Source organism: Chiroxiphia lanceolata, chromosome 21 (genome assembly GCF_009829145.1).
Source record: "Chiroxiphia lanceolata isolate bChiLan1 chromosome 21, bChiLan1.pri, whole genome shotgun sequence".
Lineage (NCBI taxonomy): Eukaryota > Metazoa > Chordata > Aves > Passeriformes > Pipridae > Chiroxiphia > Chiroxiphia lanceolata.
In genome coordinates this window covers 39,863-66,644 of record NC_045657.1, presented here as the reverse complement: position 1 = coordinate 66,644, position 26,782 = coordinate 39,863, and the positions used below count along the sequence as shown (strand labels likewise).

At 37.3% G+C, this 26,782-nt stretch overlaps 1 protein-coding gene across 5 annotated transcripts in view; it reads right to left on the bottom strand.

Moving 5' to 3' along the window:
- Nucleotides 1-26,782, bottom strand: part of GARNL3 (GTPase activating Rap/RanGAP domain like 3) — a 44,513-nt gene that overhangs the window by 8,037 nt on the left and 9,694 nt on the right. For all 5 annotated transcript variants that reach the window (XM_032708009.1, XM_032708011.1, XM_032708007.1 and 2 more), the window contains exons 5-28: nucleotides 26,566-26,684; nucleotides 25,875-25,939; nucleotides 23,386-23,449; nucleotides 23,112-23,138; nucleotides 22,654-22,729; nucleotides 20,761-20,859; nucleotides 20,135-20,238; nucleotides 18,851-18,959; nucleotides 16,507-16,552; nucleotides 13,947-14,053; nucleotides 12,979-13,100; nucleotides 12,114-12,218; nucleotides 9,577-9,651; nucleotides 8,538-8,649; nucleotides 7,698-7,796; nucleotides 7,011-7,127; nucleotides 6,195-6,367; nucleotides 5,725-5,883; nucleotides 4,928-4,994; nucleotides 2,193-2,300; nucleotides 1,649-1,767; nucleotides 1,090-1,225; nucleotides 601-810; nucleotides 181-292 (exon numbers count right to left, since the gene is read on the bottom strand). In XM_032708009.1, coding sequence (XP_032563900.1) covers nucleotides 181-292; nucleotides 601-810; nucleotides 1,090-1,225; nucleotides 1,649-1,767; nucleotides 2,193-2,300; nucleotides 4,928-4,994; nucleotides 5,725-5,883; nucleotides 6,195-6,367; nucleotides 7,011-7,127; nucleotides 7,698-7,796; nucleotides 8,538-8,649; nucleotides 9,577-9,651; nucleotides 12,114-12,218; nucleotides 12,979-13,100; nucleotides 13,947-14,053; nucleotides 16,507-16,552; nucleotides 18,851-18,959; nucleotides 20,135-20,238; nucleotides 20,761-20,859; nucleotides 22,654-22,729; nucleotides 23,112-23,138; nucleotides 23,386-23,449; nucleotides 25,875-25,939; nucleotides 26,566-26,684 — 2,530 coding nt within the window. The remainder of the gene's footprint in view (nucleotides 1-180; nucleotides 293-600; nucleotides 811-1,089; nucleotides 1,226-1,648; nucleotides 1,768-2,192; nucleotides 2,301-4,927; nucleotides 4,995-5,724; nucleotides 5,884-6,194; nucleotides 6,368-7,010; nucleotides 7,128-7,697; nucleotides 7,797-8,537; nucleotides 8,650-9,576; nucleotides 9,652-12,113; nucleotides 12,219-12,978; nucleotides 13,101-13,946; nucleotides 14,054-16,506; nucleotides 16,553-18,850; nucleotides 18,960-20,134; nucleotides 20,239-20,760; nucleotides 20,860-22,653; nucleotides 22,730-23,111; nucleotides 23,139-23,385; nucleotides 23,450-25,874; nucleotides 25,940-26,565; nucleotides 26,685-26,782) is intronic.

Below are 26,782 nucleotides of genomic sequence, written 5' to 3'. Positions count from 1 at the left end.
AAAGTATAATCGGATCAGTACTTACAGTATTAAGATACTCTAGCAAACACATTAGCATGAAATGCATATGGGTATACAAAGGTCTCAGTCAGCCCCAGCCAACTGAGATAAGCATGAGCAACCAATTCTGAATATATTTACAGTCTAACTCAGTCTCTTTTCTAAAGCCAGTATATTTACCTGTCACTACTAGTCGATCTTACTGCTCCCTGCTTGGGGTCTGACTGTCTTCGAGGAACCTTTTTGTGCTTCTGTGAGCTTTCTGTCTTGGGTATAGGCTCATCCAAAAGGCCTCAATAAAGGAATAAAAGACTTAATACTCTCAACAGAAAATAAAGCATTCATGAAAATGTTAAGGTATCTGTTGCTAGTTTCCATTATTATTCATCTCTATCTGGCTTAGAACATGGCCATCTTATAGATGATCAGACAATGGCTGTACTATTTGCAAATAATGTTTCCTCACAGTTTCATTTTGTTGTTTATTTTAATAATTTATGAATACTAGCTGCATGTTACAAATCTAACTGTGATGGCCCAAAGATTACAAAGTGTGTAATTGGCAACTGATATGTACACTGAAGAATGAGGAGAGTTTACCCAGCAATTCTTTACGTGTTCTGCTTGCAATTTCTTTAATTTCCATACGAGATAAGGACAGTGAGTGTGTAACTGGAAGTGAGGCAATGCCACTGGATGTTGTAGTAGCGATGACCTTGGGAGCCAAAGGTGACTTCAGAGGTCGTTCAATGCTTCGCCCAACCAGATTGCTGAGAGGAATTTTGTACAGGTTTCTGCATGGAATTTCACCTGAAATACAGAAAGAAATAAGAATGTTACATTTTCACAACAGAATCACTTCTTAACACTTCCAAATGAAAAGTTATAAAGAAAAGTTATACTTGTTGAGCTGGGTGCTTTTTAACCCAAATGACAAAGATCCTTCTTGCTCTGGAGATCTTTCAATATAAATAAGATCTTAAGATCTTATTACTCAAGATCTTTTACCATCTTTACTAAAGATCAGTTTCACTGAGATGTGATAGCTATTGGAATTATTAGAGACCATTATTCAAGCTGCCACATTACCTTCTAGAGAAGAAAGAGGACATTCTGGCTTTTCGTAAGCTGTCGGTGTTTGAGGAGAACTCTTTGAACTCATTTCCTTAGAGCTGCTGTCTGATGATCCACTTACTGCAGCAGTTGCTTTAAAATAAATGTCTGACTGAAATGACAAATAACTCATCATTAGTACAGTGAGACTTTCTTAACCATCTTCCAAGTAAGAGTTTGTCCACTATGTTCTACTGTCACTATTACTGTATTGCTGCTTGGTCAACAAGGGTTGGTCATAGAAAGGTTATCACTGTAAGTGGAGGGAACATCTGTGATGCTGAGTAGAGCATTTGCCTCATAAACAGCCAAGTATCTTAGAACTGTATTACAGCAACCTATAAAGGGCAGCATGATCAATCCTGATTCTCTTTGTACTTGATATAAACTAAAAGCAAACATGAACAGTCAACACAGATCAAATAGCACATATTTCAGTTTTGGCTTGTTAGGTTTTTAGCTGCAGCAACTTTTATGTGAATTAGATCCTAATTATATCACAGAAATAGTCAAACATGATTTTACTGTGTCTTACCCTTGATGCTACAAGTTGAAGCTCAGGTACAACTGCTGTGTGGACTAAGTTCCCATTCACCACTAATCGGATCTCAATGGAATCAGTAGTGAAAGCAAGGATATAAGGGAAAGCACAGACTGCAATGAAAGAAAAGTTATTTGGCAAGGAAAAATGGTGAAATTCTTTAATGTGACAGTTTTTTGGATGCTCCATGAAAACTGTTCTTGATGTCTTCTGGCATCTCCCTTTCCCATGAAAAGTTTGTCTAACTGGATGGACATGGAGCTACATCAAGCCTGAAGAAAACTTCACTCTCCATGCCTGGCAGAATGTAGAGTGAATGTAAAATGAAAAACAGAAGAAAGAGTTCAGCAAAGGAAGAACTTGGCACCAAGACTACACTTTCTAAATTTAATCATATGCAGAAACTAAGCTCAAGTGGCATCATGAATGTAACAAAGTAATGAAGTGTTCCTAGAACATGGTAATTCCACTAAGAACCAAGTGCAAGCTAAAATTGTAATGAAAAACAACCATCTAGTAAAAAGAGATATTTTCTTACCAACAGCATAAGGAACTTGATTCCAGCTGAAGTGGAAGTCATAAGCTGATGGCTGGATCAGCGGAGAACCTCCACTGAAAGGATATACCTTTCTGTATTGGCAAACATCTGTAACAAAATAGAAAAAAGCAGCATCAATAACCTTACACTGTAAGTGACAAACACCAGTTTTACAGGGAGATTTTGTAGAACTGTGGTCATTATATACATAATCAAGCATGTAATTCTGAATTGTTAATAGACAGAACTAGATAAAGGGGAACCTTCCAGTACTAACAGAATTTTTTTTTAAACACATGCACTAGTGCTAATCAAATATCTATTAAAGTACAGGACTTGAGAAGTCGTATCAGCAAACAATAGGAAAGCTTAGAGACAAGAAGCAATTGAGATCGTAATTTTTTCTTGACAAGCTCATATGTGTGTACCAGGTAAACAACTATGATCCTGTCAAACATGTGCCGCTTACGGCTCTTTTATACCTTTTAGGTAAAATGTTTTTTCCCCCCTAAGGGATGTCCTTACACTGAATCAAAGTTTATGTTCATAAATGTATTACATGTTTTGTCTTAATACAAACTTGGGCACTGCCAAATCCTGTGTTTTCATATTTGTTCTATGATGATTCTTTCAGAATCCTAAAATTCTCTAAAGAACAAATGTAGGTTTCCCTGAGACACCGCCCTAGAAATAGGAATTCAAATTGCTGTAAGCGCGTGCAGCACCTTTATTATAACTTTCAGATCAGCTAAGTTTGTTAGCTTTGGCTAAGCAATGGGTTTATCTCAAAAAGAAATATAGGGAATTCACCATGCTCTGTCAGACAGCTTTTTAATTCTGAAGCAGTGCTAAGAGAACTAGAACCAGGTAGGATGTGGCAAGCAACCGGAACCAATAGGGCCTCACGGAGTTTAGAGACACTTATAACTCGTTCCATGGTAACAATCTGATAGCCAGTGCCAGAACACAGGTATATTTATCCTGTCTCCATTGATGTTCACTTTGGAGAGGCAAACAGGACATGTCTTCTGCTACAGAGAAAGCCATGCCTTGTCCTTCAGCGTTGCCTCACATAGGCTGTTTCATGCCAAGTGCTTCTACTTTCATGAGGATCAGAACTACCTGTGTACTGCAGAGAAGAGCATGTGTGCATTTTATATATTGACTGGTAACAGCTTTACAAAAGGGAAATCACGCCAGAAAAATCTGGTGGCCTTCTGTGACGGGGCTACAATGTTGGTGGATAGGGTAGAGCAACTGACATCATCTACCTGGACTTACGCAAAGTATTTGACGCTGTCCTGCACGACATCATCGTCTCCAAATTGGAGACAGATGAATTTGGTGGATGGACCACTTGGTGGATAAAGAACTGGCTGGATGGCCACACACAAAGAGTTGTGGTCAATGGCTCATTGTCCACATGGAGACCAGTGATGAGTGGCATCCCTCAGAGATCAGTACTGGGGCTGACACTGTTCAACAGTTTTACTGGTGACAGAGACAGTGGGATCGAGGCACTCAGTAAGTTCACTGATGACACCAATCTGTGTTGTGCTGTCGACACACTGAAGGCAAGAGATTGATCCAGAGGAAATTTGACAGGCTTGAGAGGCGGGACTGTGCAAACCTCATGAAGTTCAACAAAACAAAGCGCAAGGTACTACACCAGACACACCTACAGGGTGGGCAGAGAAGGGATTGAGAGCAGCCCTGGGAGAAGGACTTGGGGATGATGGTTGATGAAAAACTCAACAAGAGCCAGCAGTGAGTGCTCCCAGCCCAGAAACCAATGGAATCCTGGGCTGCATGCAAAGGAGTGTGGGTCAAGAAAGGGGATTCTCCCCCTCTACTCTGCTCTTGTGAGACCCCACCCGGAGTCCCATGCATAATTCTGGTGTCCCCAACATAAGAAGGACATGGAACTGTTGGGGCAAGTCCAGAGGCCACGAAGTTGGTAAGAGGACTGGAGCACCTCCTCTGTGGGGACAGGCTGAGAGAGTTGGGGCCATTCAGTCTGGAGACGAGAAGGTTGTGTGGAGACTTCATAGCAACCTTGCAGTATCTGAAGGGGCCTCCAAGGAACCGGAGAGGGACTCTTCATCAGGAAGTGTAGTGACAGGACAAGGAGTAATGGGTACAAAGTGAAAGTGGGGAAATTTATGTTAGATATCAGGAAAAAATGTTTTATTGTGAGAATAGTTAGATTCTAGAATATGGGAGGTTGTGGATGCCCCAACCCTGGCAGTGTTCAAAGCCAGGTTGGATAAAGCCTTGAGCAACCTTTTCTAGTGGGAGGTATCCGTGCACATGGCAAGGGGGGTTGGGACTAGATGATCTTTAAGGTCCATTCCGACCCCTTAACATTCTATGATTCTACATCCAAGACCATTTTATAAAAGCAGATTGAGAGAATTACAATGAAATAATGCAATAGTGCCAAGAAGTAGGCAGAAGAAAAAACCACAAAGACAGAATGGGACATCACACAAGGAAAAAGGGATGAAATGCTAAATTGTACATGCCTTGAAAACACCTGATAACTGTGTAACTACCTAAAGAATGAGCCAAATCTGAAAAAAACGGGACTTTTTTTAACATGCCAACATCTATAGAGATGCACATCTATAAAACAGCTAGTATGTCTAAAATAATACTTGAATTTCCAGTCTCTCCAATATGCATTTAAGTTCAAAAGACTATATTTTACAAACTTTCCTTCTGTTAACACTTACAGTTATAACACAACAGTAGACCAGCTTCACCATCTTCATATACATCAATAGCCGCAACAAAATTAACCTGCAATGATAATGGAAAAGGTTAAGAGCAGGCAGAGGATATTGTGATTATTCCAGCAGGGTTTTGACTAACAAGCAAGACAATCAGTTGGAGGATAAAAGAAAAAAAAAACAAATAAGTAAATAAATAGATAAACATGTTCTAAATGCAGACTCTTTTGTTATTAATTTTAATGTCCAGGATAGAAAGATTCAGTTATTACTTGACTGGGCAGCAGTTTCTTTAATAGAAATATAAGCTATGTGTAAAAATCTTAGCCATAGTACATGCAAATAGGCAAGTCTGAATGAGATACTGGTGGCCAACAACTGAAGTTATTATGATGCAATTTCATAAACAACAAAACTTTGATACCACAAAGATGAAGCGAAAAGCAAACTGTTGACTAAGAAAGGAGAAAAATGAATTTATGATGGTAACAATATTCCAGAGCCTGAAACACAGTCTCTTTCCTGTGGCTGGGTGGGTACCTGGTGTCCAGCCAAGGTCAACCCACCACACATATCATATCATATAACTACCTCTCTTGGGAGTTGTTATTATCACATATCCCAAAAGGAACAAATATCTCTGGGTGCCATAAAGCAGCATTATAGAAGTGAAAAGTAACGGACACGAGGATCTCCATAAATTACACTCCCAGGAGGTCAGCATAGGATGCACTGAGTCTGCAAGAAGTTATGTTCAGTGGGGCTCTGCAAAAACATAGGTTTCAATGATGCAAACTTACTTTATTTGTTTCAACATGATGCAGTCTGTAGGACTCCCCCGTGCTCTCATTGACTAAGTCAAACTGGTGCCGATACGCTACACAGATCATATTGTCACTCTCTCCAGTAGGTCCATCCACCAGCGTCATAACCACTGGAGGGTCAGAAAGGCATATTTCCTATAACATAAATAATGGAATTATTCTCTTTTTCAAGCTCCTACTGTGGGTGCTTCAGGTACTCCATGATTTTAAAGGGATGTGCTCTGAGCACAGCAACATGACAAAGAACAAGCTGAAACTTAATTTCTAAAAAATCTGAAAGATTTCTTTGGCATATATGTGATCGAACTCCATCATATGACGTCTCACTTTTATTTGTCTGGAGGTTGGGGTGATGATAATGCACATTCTTTGCCTTTCCCACACTCCCCGCACTAGCTGATTGCTGCCCAGTCTGTTAAGGTAATTTGTAATTAGATTACACATACCCGGATGTACTGGAACTCCTCTACTGGAGATTCAGGTGATGAGAGCACAGAGCTGCTGGTTAAACTGTGGTGTGGATTATATTTCTTTGTGACAAGAAGTAGTTTGTTTCGAATAGCCACAACAATCCTCAGTTCACTTCCATGGTGAGTATTTATGGCATACAAATGGCAGCCTGAGGAAATAATGTTCTAGACTGTAGGTGGTTGGGGTAGGGTCTGATTTTTTTGTTCTGTATTTGTATGATGATTAGTACAACAGGGCTCTGATGCATATCTTAGCAACACAGAATTAAACCCCCCTCAATAGGATAACATCAACTTCTAGAAAAAGACTCCTCTGAAATCTATTTTACCCTTATTCCTAATACATGGATTTTCACTATTCTGCAGGTTCCAGCTTTCCAAAGCAGCTTGCTTCTGAAGACCAGAAAACGTTTATGTCTACTAAAATAATCAGCAACACCCAGACTAATCTAAGAACTACTATTTAATGGAGATTTGCCAGTGTTCCTTGAACTTAAAGTGTGCTTTATTTCAGTTTAAATCCCTGCAAAATTCTTCTCATACCTCCCAATCCTGAAATCCTATTTTTCTCTAACACTTTTCATCATCAGCAATTGTCAAGTAACATGATACTTTTACAGCATTCTGATACGCCGTGCTGGATTATACCATGCTAGTTTTCAAATACAAGTTTAACAAAGTTTGAATTAACTGTCAAGAGAAAACACTAAAGTGAACACCTACAACTGCCTCAAGGGAGCTAAAAAGCCCCTGGCAACTACTGGCATCATATCACAGTGGAAATAAAATCACCTTTTGTTCTCTCTAGTTTATTTTCTCTGCAGTCGTATTTGCTTCTTATAATTTGCTTTGTCTCTATATCTTTTTGGACAGCACTGAGTCTGAAGACAAGGAGACGAGAGTCCTTCCCTGACACAGGAAGAGAACCAGGAAACAAGAAGTTAAAAAAAGAAAATGGCAGTTTGAAATTAATACTTCCAAAGAGAAGCAGCATCTAACAAACAGAGCAAATATAAGCAAAGCATAATGCTTTAAGTTGTTTTATACCAGAAGCTTCAAGAAAATACATTCTATAGCTCTAGGATGTGGTGACATTTAACAGCATAAATACCAATGAAACACATTTTGTAAAATAGTGATAGCATAAGTAATTACCCCCATGTTTTTGTGCAACTGAATGAATATATAATTCAGTCACAGCTATTTGCAAAAAATGTCAAGTTCTAATGGTGGCCATAAACTGACAATATGACCAGTTTCAGGCTTGCCTTGAAGGAAGCACGAATGAGCATTTGGGTATTTCCACCTCCACCTCCTCCCCAGCCTTTCAGAAAGTAACAGCAGTTTCTGTATGTGCTCCTTCATTCCAAATAAGGCATCTAATATACCTATGCTGATAGACACAATTGGCTCATGAGACACACATACCCAGCCACAGTCAGATTCATACAGGAATCAAAGAACGGGGACCTCTCCTACCTTTGTCTGTTCGGGCAATCAAAAGATCCAGAGCTTCCAAAACATGCATCTGCTTTATCTGGAGAGTTTTATCAAATACTTGCACTGACGGTTGACCATCTAAAAAAGAAACACACACATGTATTCAAAATCCTGCTAAACTTTGCTAGTCACTGGTTTTGAACCCTTTCTTTCTTGTAATAAAAGCCTTGATTTTTTTCTTACAAAAATGAAGAGAGGGGAAAAAAACAAAACCTCCACAAAGCTGCTACATATACCACAGCATCATAGTCAATACTACCTCACAGGAGAGTTTTATGATTGCCATGGATCAGATTATGCAACTGAAACCTAAAAGGGACTTTCCTTTGGAAAGTTCAAGAACTATGACCAAGAACTAACTTAATTCCCTCAGTCCTGCTGGCCTTATGTGGCACACAGAAGATAAGGAGTCAAAGAGCAATATCAGTGCTAATAGAAGAAGCAGGCTTTCACTGTCACATAAGCCCTCAGCTTCATGCTCACTATCATCAAGGGCTAAGAAATCAGACAAGCCATTTAAACACTCCTTGAGCCTGGATGCAACCTCCTAAGTCTTTTCAGATGATCAAGAAAACAACATCTGAAATAAGAAAACATGCAGAAATCTGCATTAACATTCATTCCCCAATATGGCTTGATTCCAGAGCAGAGAGAATTTTTGCAGCTAGGTTACATAAATGCAATAAATTCCCTTGGATTAGTAACTATCCCTATATGTAAAGACCTATCAATAACTGAACAGACCTTATGAACATACATTTTCAAGAAAATGGTCAGATACATAAAAATTGACAACAAAACACTGGATCATTTACTAACCATCTATTAACAAGATGCCAGCATCTGTAGAAACCAGCAAGGACTGGCCCCAAGAATCTGCACAGACAACCTCATGAGGAAAATTACTGCAGAAAGATTGAGATTCCCAAGGCTATGAAGCAACATAAGGGATACAAATTAAGTACACTAAGAAATACAGATCATACAGACACAGAATGTGATGGACAATGGCAAATAATAATATGTAAATGCTTTTGGCAGGATACATTTCCAAACAGTATATTTTTTGAAATATCAAAATTGTGTTATTTTCTTGCAGAGAAAATTCTGTATTAATTCTGGCTTGGAGACTAGTAAATGTAAGACACATTCCTGAAACACTGGAATTAAAACGCATGCAGCTGATACTCAGTGCAACCCTGGAAATACTCCATATGCATTTTACTTTAAGAAAACCAGATTGATAGACTTAAAACATATGTACCACCACGCCTACACAATTTGCTTACATTTTATGGTTCAGTTTGTGATGTTTAGTCACTAGCACATGGTATAGTTAAAACTGCCTTTCTACTGAATCATTCTTTCGTCCTGTGTTCTTCTCTGTACTTACCTCCCGGAGTCTGCCCCTCCTCTCCCAGTTTATATACTAGCTAGAATCTGAAATTTTAGATGCCGTTCTGAAACTGCTGTATATAAAATGCATGCAGAAGTGTGCAGTTTGCATATTTCAATCCCTAATGATCTCAAACAAAATCTGGTACTACGCAGAATGAAATCACAACTAAATTTTTTTCTAAACTTGTTGAAGTTAAAATAAAAGATGATTGCATTTGGAAAATGGCACTTTCATCAAATTTTCTCAGATATAAAAATGTCCACACTTGTTTTAACTTGAGAAGTGCTTCTGCCCCCAGGCTCATCCTATATTAATCTCATAGTGACTGCAGAATCACTTTGATACTACACATTTCATTTTTTCTGCTGCAGCATATAATTACAGAAGTAAATAAAGAGATGCCATACTAGATAATGTTTAATTTTTCAGAAGTTTTCTCAGACAGACAGTTTCACTCACCTCCTTTTTACAAAAGCTTGTGGTTGCCAAGTGAGCTGTGGTATCCCCTTTCACAGTGGTTTTCAATTTCAGTGCCTAATACAAACAGATGTTTTATTTAAACTGAGTTTTTGTCAGCAATACTCAAGCTAATGACTATATAAAAAGGACAATTTAGGGCAAGAAAGTAATTCCAGTTTGGAATTCCTATACCACTTTAAGTAATTAGAAAAGAAGTAGAATTTTGTACTCTGAACAAAGTCTGCATGAATTACTAGATGGTTACTACATATCTTCTCAGCCAAAACATATATTCACTGGTTTTTGTTTAGGTTTTTTTGCTTGTTTGCTTTCTAAACGGAAACTCAAAATCAGGAAGGAAGAGTCAAACATAATAACAGAGAAAAACCTCCACCTCAAACAATACAAGCTAAACATCTGCACAATTTACTGTATAATCTAGCTGGATAGAGGATTCTTTTATCAATTACACAAACTGGCTTTTAACTTGCAAAACTTCCAAACAAACACTAAGTCAAACCATCTATCTATCTATGTATTGCTAGGTATCCCAAGGACACACAGTTACAGGATCACAAATTCTTCAAATAGAAGAGACCTAATTTTGAAAGGGTCAAGATCTCCAGAGAAATATCATACATACTTAGTTTCAGTGAGCTGCACAATAAATCTCTTTAAGGTATCCTATACCTTCATTGCTAACTTTTACAGTTGTATTCCTATAAAATGGTGACACGTGGAATTGTCACGGCATTCCTTAATACAAAGCTCAGAACTAACATAAAACTAATTTTATTGCCCCAAAATTTGCCTACAATCATGCATAGTCTCTGTGAAGTGGCACTAATCAGCTGCATGTACCATTTGCACATTTGCATTAAGCATGGCTGTCAGCTTACAGAGATACACGAAAGACTTCACTGTATGAACATTTTAATTCCATCTCACCAGTCAGAAGAGATCACCTTGACAATAACTAAATGATTTAAATATACTGCTGAATCAGTCATCAGTGAGTTTTGTTTACTGTCTAAAAACTCAACTGACTGCAACTAAAGGAGAAAGACATTCATAGTTTGGCAAGAACGATTAACACTACTTGGAAGGCATCTTGAAATGTGATCAAGCCTATAGTTTGTAACTTAGAGGAAAGATATTTCAGACAAGGGAAAGATTTTAATGTGAAAAGAAGCTCCAAGAAAAACGCAAACAGGTATCCATGAAGTTTTTGCCCACATGTTAGATTTTCCTTCAATGAAGATCATGTTAAGGACGGAAGTCTTGCTTAAGAAATGAGTCCCAACTAGATTTGTTACATGAGTATCTTATCAGTGTTTAACTTGTGGGAGGTGGAAGGGGCTCAAGGTTATAGGTTTCTATACTTTTAATAACCTTTTTTCCCCCTTAACTTATGTAAAGTAAACTTGGGGAATAAAATCATTGGTTACTCCTGTCTCAATATTACAATCACGTTCAGCTTTTTTTTTTTTTTAACCCGCCTAAAGTGACTGGTTATTTCAAGGTGATGGGGGAAAGGGTAGGCAAAGCACAAAGGAGTAGACTTTGCAGTTCTTGTCAATGCAAGCTTTCATAGCCCTGAGATTTTTCTGAACCAGCTCTCAACCACCCAGTACCATTTGCTTCCTTTAACCAGACCTAAAACTTCTCAGAATCATCTATTCCTTAGATTACTACGAAAAAAAAAATAGAAGGGAAGAGAGGAGACCTGGGTCTTGTTGGTAAGTGTGAATTTTTGTTTTGTTTCTTTTTTTTTTTTTGTTTTGGTTTCCTGGTCTGTTAACTCCTGCTGAGTTAAATCAGCTCAGAAAGAGATATTCTTAAGATAAGCTGCAGAACCATGACATCAGTCCAGAATCAAGAAGAAACAAGTGAGAAAGGACAGGGGAAGCATAGACACTGTTGACTTCTTTGCTACAATGAACTGTCAAATCAAAGCAGACTATCTTAATCATCAGGAAGCTTTATTCCTCACTGAATCAAGATATTAATAAGTCCATAGAAGATTGGAGTTAGCATCTGTTATGTTCAAAGATGTGTGGCAACCTCTGATTTAGCAGAAAGATTGTTGAAACTTCTTTCTGACTAAAGTAGGCTAAGTATTTTCTAAGAAATTCAATCTTAATAAAACAGATGGAAGAAATCCATGAAAGTTTATGTTTTTCCAAAGCACAGAAAAAGACAGAGCACTCTTCTGCTTGGAGGCAGAACGCATCTGCTGCAGAAAGCAGAGAAAGACCTTCTAAGTTTGATTCTAAGGTCCGATTTTTCCAACCTTCATTTAGCTTAGGTACTATATAAGCATTTGTACTTGTGTTGTGTACCTTAGGTGCTACAGATAAATACTTCTATTCATATTTTATTTTAACATAGCTTAAAATAATGCAATACTACAAAACTATTTCTGATCACAGAAGACTCCGTGAAGTCCTGACATAACTGCAAGCTAACCAAATTCTAACAAAAGGGGTAACACAGCCTTTGTAACCCTACCTGCATACCTTCTAAACTGACCCTACCTGACCGAGCCGAACAAACTCTGCTTGTCGAGCTTCCTCTTTCTTCCGTGTCGATTTTGGGGACTCTGGTAACACATCACTGAAGGACCTTCTATTGAGCATGTTCTAAAACAGAAAATGTTTCTTTTTTAACCTGAAAAGTTTTCAAAATCTTTTCATCTGAAGTAGCTTAATGTGACATCATTTAAATTTTCTGGTTTTGTATACTTTCCTGTAGTGATGAATCTAATTGTATAGCTTCTCGGAGAGGAGAAATTTCAACTCTTCCAATCCTTGAGTGCTTTACCTTCTAACTGGTCATGGTTTACTACTGTCACGTGGTAAATCATACCACATGAATATATGACGTAAATATACGGAAAAAAAACATTTAGGCAGATCTATTTAGACAAGAGAAATAGACAGTGGGGAAGAAATAGCACCTTGTTAGTTTCAGAAGTATTGAGCTTCTTTTTAGTTAGTTAGGAATTACCTTATTAAGAAGTCTTCATCCTCTAAAATAGTTATCTCACCTAACAGTAAAAATGATCCAAATTGACACATAACAGAATGAGTAAATGCAGTTTTTATGGTGACAAGACTAATACATATAATATTTTCAGTGCCTAAATTTCCTACTCCCTTGCCATGGGTAAGCTTACACTAAGTATGACATTGTTATGCTTCTCCTCACACCTGGTAAATAGTCCTATCCAGAAAGGATGGTCTGTCAACTTTCATGTAACTGTAAAATAAGTTATATGACAGTTCACATTTAGCCTAGTCGTACGCAATTCAGTGCTCATTAGGATGACATGACAGTCTTTTGAAGTATCAAAACAGTGAGGAGGGCACATGTGAGGGGATGCAGAAACTTCTGACTTACATTTACCCTGTGTAGATCAGGCATCATGTCTTGGTATAAGGAGCGGATCAGCATGTCTAGAGTGCGTTGACGTTTCTGAGAAAATGTTGGTGTTTCCAAGGTGGCTTTTTCCCCATTTATTACTAAAAAATCATGAAAAAAAAGATATGTTACCTAAATGAACTTTGACAACTTCCACTGACTCTAGTTTGCTTCTGTACCAAACCACCTGTTTTGCCCTTATTAATTTAGAGTTGCCTCCTTTTTGCATTTTTTTTTGGTTTTAGTGAATAACAATCCCTTAAGCTTAAAAGAGAAAAATTCGTAATAGGAGAATTTCACAAGGCATCCCAATAAACACCTAACTAATAAAAAAATTACAGACAAACTGCTAATCAATTTAAGTATTAAACAATTTAAATACATGAAATGAGTTATCAGTCAAGTTCCTGTCAGGTAAGCATCTAATTGTAATCATCATGAGTAGTTCTCAAAGATTTCCTTCTCGCTGATTTAGAAGGGCAAATAAGGATCAACGAAAACTGGAACTGAACCATTACAGAATTAAAAAGTGCTGCATAGGTGCACCTCAACACCTTTAAGAATATATTCAGAAAAGCTTCTATTTTCAGGTTTTCAGAGATACTAACACTTTCTATTACTAAATTATGAACAGCATTATAAATTCTTTCAGATCTCCAAATCCTTTAAGAAAATGTAAAGCTAAATATGGCTGCACATTCTGCAAATGTAAAAGTCAGCTTGTACCTTGTGGCCTAAGAAGCAGAGAAAATCAGGTTTTTTGTTACTCTTACTAGAACAGTTTGATGGAACTGACATCCCACCTATGTTACTGATTTGGAAAAAGAAATTGTATACAGATCAGCAACATACACAACAAAATGTGTTTGCATTTTAAGCATCATGAGTTTCAACTTGTTAAAGCACTTATTAAAGAAGTATTTCTAACAAAGTAAAAACCGACTTACATTTCACCAACACAAAATCCCTGAATTCCTGGTGATTTGTAAACACAGGTGGGGATGGAAGGGGAGGCCCAAAGAGAGGAACACTTTCTTCTGAAAATATTTTCAGCCTATTGGAAGTACAAATCTTTATGTACATTGAGTCACATTCAAACTCTACCCTTTTTATAGACAGTATTCAAAACAGAAGAAATGGAACCTGTCATCTGGGTATGTCTTATATAAGAACCCTGAAGGATCTAACAAAAAAGATTCACTTGAAATAACTCAGTAGAGCAAAATTATGCTTCCTTTACACAAACTAATTCTGGGACACGAAGAATTAGAACAGAACTTTGCAGTTCTACTCACAGAACAATACTTTTAGTGGCACTAGCAAAATCTAGTCGTTTTCCAAAAAAGGTTCTTTGCCTACAAGACATGCTCTCCTTACAGACTTCCACCTTACCTATGCATTCACCACAGCATGAAACGTTCAATTCTTTCTGAATAACAATGGCTTATGACATCTGAATCTGTATCTTGGGAATAGCAAATTCATTTTCACTGAGGAAGAAAGAGTCAGAATGACTTCTGTGACAGCTGGACCTGCTGAGTTCTTGTGATCCATAAAGAATCCCACATAGCAAGAATGAATGGCAGGTACCAAACCCATGTACACAATATGTTCAGCAGGCATAGCTTCCATAAGTTAAGTTATCATTCTTTGCTATTTCAATTGACAGTCTGCAGACAAAGGTCTTCCAAGTGGCATGTGCAGATGACACAAGCCACAGCAATTTAATTGGTAAAATTATTGATTCAACCCATCTCTACTGTTACACAAACCAGAGTCAGAATTTGCTTCCTCAAAAAACCACCAGTGAGTGACTGCTATTGAGTCTAATGGATTGTAATGGTTTCATACAGTCTTTTTTCATGACAGCTTAGAAACTGCGCATACAATCTGAAACACAATGAATACTAATCATTCTAATGTTGGTTTCACGTATTTGAGACACAATTTCATAGATGCCCTATGTCTATTTTATTAGATCCAGGTAAAAAAAATAATCATTTATCACTACGAAAGGTGTGAAATGTTCCTTGAGTAGAGTAGAATGAATTAAGATAGGGAAAGCCACAGCAAAACCAACCAAAGAAATAGATTTCTTGACTGAAATAAAATATTCTGCATTCTAAGCAGAAAGTCAGTGTCAGATCTAACAGTGGCATTGCATTTGAAACACGGAAGATTTGTCTCAAAACACTAGAGCATCCCCTCTCTCCTTTGACTGACATTTTGGCCGCTTGGAAGACCATCCTCACACACACAAAAAAATAACAGAAGGAACAAGAGTTCTGTTCAGGTCTAAGATGAAAGGACAGAAGGAAATGTAATTAGGCCAAGCTGAAATATATGTATCACACCTGTCATACAGGGAAAAAATACTGCATGACATGTACTGCAGTAAGATGTGTCAAGACTGGTAGAATGAAGCAACTAAAATAAGATGAACTGATCTAGTAAAAGCAGTCAGTTATTTAGAGTGAGAGAGGCAAATTTATCTTAATTACTGCTACTCATTTGCCTCCCAAATAAACAGCAAGGTAAAAAGCATTTTACCATGGCTAGCCCATCTACTGACTATCAGCTTACAATCAGGACGACATTCACTTCTAAAAGGTAATGAGGGATGTAAGCCCAAGTTTCTTTCCCAAAACAAGAAGAAAAAGGAAAGAAGTATCTGCACTGTCACTGCACACTGGAATCATGAACATGTTTTGTGCCTCTCACAAACCCAAGAATACTGAAAAGCAGAAGCTATCAGAACAATCAATTTAAAAAAAAAATTGCAAGAAGGTGCTGACAGGATCTTCAAACAAAATAAAACTATTCCTTAACTGTGCTATAGATATTTCCAAAACAAACTCCAGCTATAAATGGGAGGGGGGGGAAAAAAAACACATATGCAAACTGAAGTATCATGCTATTGGATACTTCTCTGGAGCTAGATTTAATGGAATGCTGAAGAAACATAGTAATATGCAAAATTCCAGTAGGTTTAAAGCATGTGACGTCCAATTATACAAATACTCTGTTAAGATCCCTAAAAATGAATTAGTTTGCTCAGCTACTGCTGAACTGAGATCTGTAAGGATCTGCAGTCCATGGCTATCACATCATCATACACATCTAATTAACTTTCATACATCTAAGTAACTATCATACATGTAGTTCACTATGTCATTGATCTCATCAGGTCAGAACATTCCAGGTATGTCTTTCATAATTTTGTTACATTTCATCTAAAGAATAGTTTTGTTTTTCCCCCTTAGCTTATGCCTGTTTCAGAATTTAATTTTCCTGATGGTTAGAAACATGCAACTTATAGCCAGTTTAGAGACATCTGCATCAAGGTCCATGTTGCTCTTCAGCTTCTTAAGTTCATTTGGCCTCCCAGCATACAGATGGGTGGACCTTCTGTACACCAGGAAGTCTCCCCATTGCCAAAACGTTATCCCGTTTTCTCTAAACCATCAGAAATTCAGCGTGAAGTTATTTGTTACAATCAGCACCTACCTGTAACTATCATTCTGCTTATTGTATCTCACTAAAGCAAAAATATCTGCCATGCAGTTAAGGAAGTTAATCCACTTCTAATAAAGATCACATGTACTTTAATTTTAATACACTTTTTCTTCTCCTGCAGTTACATAGCAGATTTAATAAAGGTAAAACACACTGTAAATATATACAACATTCTGCATGTGTGTATGGCCAGTCTTCGCGAACGAAGATTTGGGAAAGGTCTTTACCCTTCGAGCCTGCGCAGTGGATTTTTTAGGTGAGACACAGTGTGCACTGAGCTGAGCCCACCCTTTAATCCTAAGGCTCATCTGCCGGGGTCGAGCGAGCTGGGACAGTGGCAGTGAGGTCCTCAGGACGTAGGTTATAAAACATTCTAAACTATACAGATTTTGCTATTTATAAAGGAGGTCCCATACAGAATTTTATGGTTTGATCAAGTTTTAAAAATCAAGCTAGTACCACAAATACAGCATAAAACATGTGTGGCTTATGTGTGTTTGATGTATTTGTGACTAAAAATTCTTTTAGTTGATAAAAAAGTACTGATTCCAAACTTCATTTATACCAAAACTTCTACCGAAAAAAAGATTCCAATGAAATAATTTAGTTAACAAAATTATAAGAAAATGGAGAGAATGATTTGAAGTGCAAGTACACAAAAATGTATTACCAGTCTTGATTCATAAATTCTGGCAAATTCAGGAAAAACATAATCAGATAAATCCTTATGGTTGCCTTGCAAGTTTTTTTATGCAATCAGTTAGAGGCATACTGCTTGGATAGATTTACTTAAAACCATCTCTTAAATTTTCAGTCCTCGTAAAGTGTCAAAGAAAGCATAAGTCTGAATAACTGCATTGGATGTGTGGGTTTGTTCCAGTTAGAAAAAAGAGACCTTAGTCAGTAACTGTGATCAGCACTATCAGAGACTGATTAAAAAAACACAACGTGATTCCATTACTTCAATGAGAGCATCCAATGCTATTTAAGATGCTTGAGAGTACACTGGCTAGTCTCCAGCTACTATTCCAAAAGGGGTACAGATCTCCCATAGGCCCTGAGTTGTATCTGCCAGATCTGTACAGGCATTTCAAGTATGTTGGGACATCTAAATTGGTGCTGATGCCTTTATTTTGTAAGTCAGTCCTACCCCACATACAACACATGGCAAACCTCCATACAGCAGCTGTCACTACTATGTAGGACAGTGGGATATCTTTATGCTATTCTTTCCTGTTGTAAAAGTAACAAAAAAGGTGTGCTATAGTACGTAAGAAAGTGAGTACAAAAGGCTAGTACAGATTCAGTGAGCTTTAAGACTTATCACATCTGATATAGCTCAGAGGCAACCCCCACTTTTCTTGCAGACATTTTTATCTCTGACTCCTCCAACTGAAAATGCCAGGATGGTACTATGACTCTATCAACCAAGTGTGGATTACTTAAAATGAGGATTTTGGGCACATCTCATTATGACACCAAGGACAGCTGAACCTCAAAATATTTGCCAAAATCAAAAGTAGGCTGTATCAATGACATTGTGACAAGTCCTCCAAACAGCAATAAGGGAATAATTATTCCTTTTATACTAAGGCTGACACTTATGAAGAGGTACATTGACTTGGTAAACAATTGTTCTTAACATTTAGTTTCCTCTGATATCTAAAGGTTCTTATTATAAGAGTTTTCTTCTTTTCATCCATTTTTATTCATTCCACTCCATTTAGTCTAATGCCATATTCTACAGATTACTGTCTACAGATTACTAGTGTGACCCCATGATAATCCCAAGTGATTGGCCACTGGTTTTGGAATCATATTGTCTTCACAATGTTTTCAACTGAAAGTCTGAAAAACATAGGCTGACAAAATCTGGAGAATATATGGTTAATGGTCTGAAAGATTTGAGAAACACTGATCTAAAATACATAAATATGTAAAATAAACAGCAGCTAAACATTAAAAGGTAATATTCAGTCAAATGTCAAAATTTAATGCCAAATAAATTCACATAACTAACAAATATATTTATGAATTTATATTTTATGAAAAGGTATAAAATTTAATTTGTGAAATTATCCAAATAAATGCTTTCAATAATAAAAACATGATTTAAAAATCACATTCTTGTTTTTACCTTATCTTCTAGGGGATTCAACACAAACTTTGTTTTATGTTGCAGATTTGGAGACTCCTAGTCAAGCAGCTGAAGGTAAAGAATGCAAGAATGCAACTGTCTTTCTAAAACAGTTTTCACTTCCATAAACAGCATGCAGGAATTAAAAGTAATATTGATCTTTAAAAAAAAAATTAGAAAATGTAAGGAAAAAGATACGTGTAAAATGAGAGCGAATCATGGATGGCTTGAATGCTGGAGAAGACTCTTCACCTTCCTGAAATACTATAGTGACAATGTCATTTCCAATATGTCGCTTCCTTTCTACCTGGAAAAAAAAAAACAACAAAAAAAAGGAAAAAGAAAGAAAGAGAGACAGACACAAGGACTTAAAATACATAAATAAATATCTTAACAATTCTGTGAGAGAATGGTAAAACAATATTCCTAAACTGCAAACAGAAAAATGATGGTCAATAGTACTAAGGCCAATATAAAATTATTACCTAACTGTAAGTAAGTCTACCTAGCAATGCCACAGTGGACACAAGAAGGTTCTAGAAGAGCAGATATTGCCTATTTTTAAGTTAGAAAAGCACTCATCTTTTATATAATTTACATAATTATTATTCACAAATTGGGCATGGAGGCCTTAGCATTCCAAAAAAGCAAATCTACCAGTTGAAATAAAAGGAAAAAAAACTTTGATGCTGAGTTATTCTTTAAAAAAAGATATCCTGAATGGCCTCTGTTTTCTTCTGTTATCTTGTTATCGGGCCAAGGACAAAGCATGGGAAAACTGACAGAAATAAAAAAGGGACAACATAATGGTGTCATCTAACTATATTATTATAATACATAATAAAAAGTAAATAAAGTAATTTTAGGGAAATCATTATGAATGTATGACGTATAATAAAAGCATGTGCTTATAAAGTATTTTTTCATCATATAATACAAAGAAAGGTTTGAGCAATGGATGACAGCACATTTGATCCAGTACCCAAGAACCAACCTAGTGACCCTATGAGAATGTGACAGCAGTGCTTTAGCGCCTTAACGTGCTCATAACGGAAATTTCTTTCAAGCTGCACTAATTGCTTCCCGACTTTGAGTTTTGTATTACACATGTGAATATTCCTACAATTCACACACAAGGCTAATTTTCAATTTTCCTAAATTCTTTGAGGTAATAATTGAAGCAGTGCAGCCCTTCAAGTCACCTGGACAGGACAATACTCAATTACTTCTCAGTGAAGCAATTTTGACCTTCTTCACAAGTATCTTTTGTACCTTAATAAAGATGACAGGATGCATTATTTCTAACAAACATCATGAAATTTTCAGCATTTGGTATAATATTGAGAAAAAACCAGCAAAAGTCTTAAAACCTACATTTATAAAATATTAACAGGTAAGAAATCCCTTGTTTCTTCTAAAGTTTTGGAGTTTGTGATTTAGTAAATAAATGAGGGGCGGGGAGAAATAAAGAGAACCATGTACCTGCTGCTTGTTCTCTCTAGAATATGGTAGCATAGTTGAAACATGGAACATAATTTCGTGCCCTTGAAAAATTGTATAGATGGAACAGGTTCCTGTTGTATCATCTGCAAGGGAAGACAACATTCTCAGCAGGAATATGCCCTCTAAGTTTTCTAAAGAACAAAAGATATTTCAAGTCCTTCTACCAAATCTTCTTCAGTTATTCTTTTTTTCTGATCCATTTTAGAAAATATCCACACTGCATGTTTTATGTGAGTCCAAACCCAAGTTTGGAATTAATCTGCCTATTCACACTTAAAACCTATGATGTCCTTCACCTACCCTCTTGAAATCACCCAGTTCTTCAAGCCATGAGGTCCTACCACCACAAAGCAAGTAATGTGTCAGGTTAGTCTTCGTTCGAATTTAAAACAAAACTGTTCATCTTGAAAATACAGGTCATATAAATACTTTTCTTTAACTGCATTACATATCAGTGACTTAAGCTGACCAGACTTTTTTCTGGTGAAGTAGAGCACTTAGCTTGCACATGAGGAAATCCATTTTGGGATTGTATTATAACTACAATACGTATAATATGCACATGCAATAGTGCCCCCTCTTTATTGCTTCAGATAAGCTCTTACTTTTAGTGTCCAGTCCTCCTCTGTAGCCTGTCCAGCCTTTCAAAGTAACTGTGTCACCCAAGAGATGCAAAAATCTTTGAAAGCTTTCACTTCCAGTTTCTACATGTGGGAGAGAGAAATGTAAAAAAAAAAACAACAAACAAACACATAGTTACAGGATTCCCAAAATCCAATTCCCTAGTCTAAACCCCCTCCTACATCTCAACCTAGTGTAAGATGTGTTTTCCAGACAATCACACGGACTCAAAATGGGGGAAAGGGAATATATTACAATGACTGTACAAATAAATACTACAGTACATTATATACAATCTTAATTACCTCTACCATGACATAAGTATTTACAATGGATCAGATCTCTTCTCCCCTCCAAATAAAAGTCCAGGAGGGAAGAAGGACAGATCCCTTCTAGTCTCTGGGCAGCAGTATCTTCTAAGGCAGCAGTCATCTGTCCTCTTCACGTGCAGCAGCTGATGGCTGGATCTCTGCCAGCACTCACGAGGGAGATCCAAGTTCCTCTCAGCCCCTTGACGCAGGCAAAGGGGTCTTCCGTGGGCTGCGTTCACCCCAGACAAAGGTCGCTATCACCACGGTCATATCACGAAGCACAGGGGGTCTTCATGATGGTCTGGCATCTTCAGGAGACTCCAGCTCCTTGCAGAGCTTCTGTGCCCTGCTTCAAGATGGCTGCGAGCTTCTTTGTAGCTTGCAGCAAGGGAGGGCCCCAAGGTCTACCTCCTACACACCGTCCTGGCTGAGCCCTCAGGACGACTGAGCTTCTTAGCTCTTCTCTGCAGTGCATGTCGCACGTCACCCCTCCCGTCTAGGACGTGAGGGGTCTCCAAGGAGTTTGGGGGGTCTGGTTCAGTTCTTACCCCCAAAACTCTGTCTCTCAGCTGCTAGCTCTCGTTCTCGTCTTCTCTCTCTCTTTCCAGGAGTTCTTTCTGTGTTGCTGCCTGCCTGCTGTTGCTGCTGGTCTTATCTCTCTTGGCTCTCTGCCCCATTTCTTCGGTCAGCGCAATTCTGCCGCTGCCGCTGCTGCTCACAGCGAAGAAACATCTCCGGGTTCAGCTACAGACACTTAGCCCAGCCTAACACTGTTCCAAGTCTCTGCAGTCCCCAGCTGGGGCTGGAGGGGGCAGAGGCCCCCCCAGAGGGCTCCTGCCCTCTCCTCGTGGCTCCTACAACATGGTCACTTCTTCTATCACCCAAAACTACAACTCTTCTCTTCCGTTTGCTTGTGGTATGTTTATATTTCGCAGGAGCACAGATTGGTTCAAATCTCAAGTGTCACCACCCCCTGGGGGTTACCACTTTTCTTAGCTTCAGGGGGAAAACCTGGTTCAAACCACTACACATGTATAAAAAATAATCAAAATACAGAAATAGGTACCGCTTCAGGAAAGGACCCAAGTTTCAGCTGAATGTCATCCAAACCTTCTACCTTTCCAGAAACAGCAACCCAGCCTTGCAGAATAGGCATCATCATGTGACATTAAAAAGTGACATCAAGTGCTAACATCAAGACTACGTTGTTCAAGTGAACAAGAGAAAGTGATCATGCTGCAAAAACCTTAAGAGTGAAAGAACTACAAACAACAGTGAGTAAACAAGTTGCCTTCTTCAGCTGTTTCTTTTTTCTAAATGCTATGTTGCATAGTTTAGGAAAGACATTTCACTATCTTCCAAGTCACAATAGTACGATTCCTACAGCAATTTTTTATAGAAACAGAAGGTTCTATGCTACAATTTATCACCCAACATGAACATGAAAACCAACAAAACTACTGTTTGTATAACAATCACCTCCCTTCTGTCTTCCATGTGTAGGCACTATTTTCCATTTTTTTATTCATGTGAATAAAACAATTAAGAAAAAGGTGAAAAACTCACCATTACTGAACATTTCATCATCTGTTAGCTGACCATCCTTAGCATAAAGGACTCCAAATTTAAAATTCACAGATCCCTGAGAAATAAACCCAAATATTATATGATAAAAAGACAATCAAATAGAAGACCTAAAAAATGTTTTCTCTAAGGACTTTTAGATATATACCTTGGTATACATCCTACACATGGGAATATACATTTTACACCAACTCCTAATACATAATAATTTACCTTCAAAGTCTTATGGTATAGCATAAAATTAATAATCTGAGTGGGTGCTATATTAAGTTGGTGCTTAAAATTATTTTTTATCTCATATGTTAAAAAACCTACATTTTTTACTGTAATAAGCAATTGATTAGTAAGTTGTTACAAGTATATCAGTGCAAATATTTCAAATAAAAAAACTGTATTCATTGAACAGGTCTGTGAGCTAGGAGAGGTAGGTTTACATTTACCTCTTGCTCTTCAAGAACCAATAAATCCTGTAAAGAAAAACAGTATCTTTAGCACACTGATATTAAAGATAACACAAATGAAACTAACAACCTTATATATTTAAGTTTTGATTTGAAGTGGCCAGTTCAACTGATAAAGACAGTTTAAGTAGTTCACATAATCCTACTCATTTTTATCCTGGTACTGAAAGAAAGCAATTAGTAGCATTTATACCCCATTACTTATATTTCCACAAAATAATAAAGAAAAACAAGCGAACAAAAAAAGTCCTACCTTTTGTATCTCAGGATGAAAAATTTCCCTTGGGCTCTTCTCAAATTTATCAAGACTCATAGCACTGAAATGCAAACAAAATACTGCTTTGTAGAAGGGCAAGCATACATTTCAGCAGTAAAACACCAACTGGTTGCTGTTACAACTGGTTACAAAATTAATTGTTCAAAGAGCCTCTCTTAGGTGGAATGTTTTGTGGAACTGCCATTTCTTCCACAAAATACTAGCCTCCAACACTTCCTAACTTCTTTTGGATTTTAAAAACAGAAATTAGTAAGAACCTGCATCAAGATCAGGTTTAAATTTATTGACTTATAAAGGACAGAGCTTTATTTCATCATCCTTCACTACAGATTTAAACATAATCATGGTGAGCATTTTAGAAGGACTCAACAATCGATTCTATTTTTTAAGCTTTTATTCTCTCCTAAAATAATTCAAGGCAAGCCAAATGACAAATGAGAAGTTCAGCATCTAATTCACATACCAAAGACCCACAGACAGAACTGAAAAGATATTTAAATAAGAAGATCTACTGCCTCAATAAACAGAAATATCTAATTCATAGCATTTTTCCCTAAGTTATGTTTCTACATTTACTATTATTTTTACTCCCTTTTTTTCCCCCAATCATTAAGTTATAGAACTGTGCAGCATGTCATGGAGTGTCAAATGCAGTTTGTGTGGGGCACAGTGAACTAACATGGAGGTCAAATCTTTGCATTTTTGCTTATGCTAGATCACAGTGCAGACACAATTTGTTTTTGTACCTTTTGAAAGGGATTAAAATGTTTTAATCAATTTAGAAAAAACAGGTTTAATAATGTAACCAAAAGCCTTTGAGACAGTCTGTACCTAGATTCACACCAGGTACGAAAAGGCTGAACTGTCAAAGGAATATCAGTCAGGCCTGAGGGATGGCTCAAGGACCATAAGAGCAAAAAAATAGCCAGGGAAGAGTTTTCAGTCCAAGCTGAAGCAGGCAGAAGGGGATGACATTTATGCAGCTGACTGCATGTGACACAGACCCTGGAAGAAACGGGGAGCAAGGTCTGAAACAAGCCTACATTTTTCTCTGTAAAATACTGGAGCATCACAGGATGGAACACGTGAGGATGCTTCAGCAAGAGAGTTATGACCCAAGCTAACAGATGACAAAGTTTCTCCACTCTGGAATGCCTGACTGAAATGGCATATGTGGGTGGAGTGGAGGGAGAGGCTGGGTTGGAAAGGGATGTTAGGAAGAGATACTTCAGAGACTGGTGGGCAGACAGAGAAAATCAGGTACTTATGCAGGTAAAGAATGCAGTACAGACTAGGAATACTATTCAAGTCAGTGCTATAGAAGAGGGCACTTAGCTCATCTTGATGAAGCTGAAAGACATCTGAAGTGTTTTCAACTCACCATCTTGACATTCCAAAATGGAGCCACAGCCCAGGAAATCAGATTTACGAAGTGAGACTCAATGGCCCGATAGTGTCTCTGGAAAATTCATTGGTCTGGGACCTCCCATAAATCTTGAGCAGTAGTAGGAACATCCAGATCTGGTGACAGTGGCTTCACACCACAACACATGCCCTGCTTCCAGAATTCCCCTCTCACATAGGCATTGGCAGTGTTAACCAGTAGCCTCGCTTCAATAAAGCAAGAAACATTTGTTCCCACTCTATACAGATTAAAGGTTTTAAGGATGTGCACACTGCCCATTGATCTGCTACATATGCCTTTTTAGTAAAAGGCAGCACTTTTAATGGGTTTCTCGAGCAGTTAAAACCCTTACAGAAGATCCAATTGATGACATCGTCAGTGAGGGACTTGAGAAAAATACACCACATGATGAGATTGTAAAAACTGTAGATTAAATTTGAATGAATGGTTTCCAAACAGGTGCTCTGACATGTCAGTTGATTATAATGTTCAAAGAAATAGAAACAGTGTTGGGTTTGCTCACTTCATATTCTCTTCTGCCACAAAAGACGCAGGGCAGAGTACAAGCACGATCATCTGGCTGAGAGAAGAAATTTTCTTGGCTTCACTGTGCATAACACACCTGTAGTGAAACTTAGACAAAGACAACCAACTGAAAAAATAATTCTTGGCTTCTTGACTGCTTGCTGCCTCCTGCTAGGGCCGCATAATAACCACCTGCTAGGCAAAAACTGCTCTTTATTGCCTACCTAAATTTAAAAGATATTTCTTCTCAATCAGTGCAGTTTCATTTAGCATCTGTTTTCCAATTAACTTGAAAACAGTCCCTCTGCTAAAGAAAAAGTGCTAAGAATTTTTCTCCATTTTAAGTTGTCACTTTACCCATTATAGAACAGGCTTTAAAACCACTTTTTGCTGGCTTCAATGATTAAGATTTTCAAAGTTAATTTTTTACTCTTTTTATAAATCTATAATGAAAACCATGGAACACAAGCTCTGGATTACAGGAAAAGGCATATCGGCAAATATCTTACATGATAACCTATGTGTCGATACATACCTTAATATAGATTTCACTGATAATGTTTTTGTGGGACTATAAGGGAGACATATTTTCTGAGTACCCTATAAAGAAGAAAAGCCAGGATATATTACAGGACATACTAACCTATTCAAGTAGAAATATTAATAAAAACAATTAAGCAAAAAAACAAAGAAGAAAACTGAGCTAGTTTTATTTAGCTGTATTTACTGACGGTTTGGAGAAAAAGTAATAATGTTGCAGAAAAAACCAAAAAAACCCAGAACCATGCATGCCTACAAGAGAGTTTTAAATCAATTGCTTAAATAAGAGCCTCTTATGGAACCTTAAGTGGAAAAAAATGTAATTAAATAATATTAGTGAAAACAGTATCACACCTGCCCATTTTCTTACCATTATAAAAGAAAATAATTGCCTAAATTGATCACAGGACATAATCAAGAACAATTTAGGCAACATTTCTAAAAAACAGCAGAGTTGCAGGTAAGCACAATTAGAAAATACCTGACATCACAGATTTCTGTCAGAAAGTTTAGTATAATGTTATCTACAAATTTAGTTTAATTTTATCTACTACAGTAGAATTATACGTTCTTATTGTATCAAATGAAATTATATAATACATACTGGAATTCTGAAGAAAAAGTGTATGACAAACATACCCAAACCAAACCAAAGTCAGAGCAGCAGTTAAATATTTGTTTCTTACTGTTTTTCTCCAAAGTATTGAATGATATTGAGGAATGCGCTGATTATTTTGGTCAGACAGTACAACAGACAGAAAGAAAGGGTTCTTCTCTGCATCTGTACCTATATAATTCTGATGAACTGTTGGAGAAAAACAAGGCACAGCATCAACCATAAAGAAGATGTGCATACCCACTCATGCAGAGACTGAGACACCTGTAAATCTATGCATTCATATG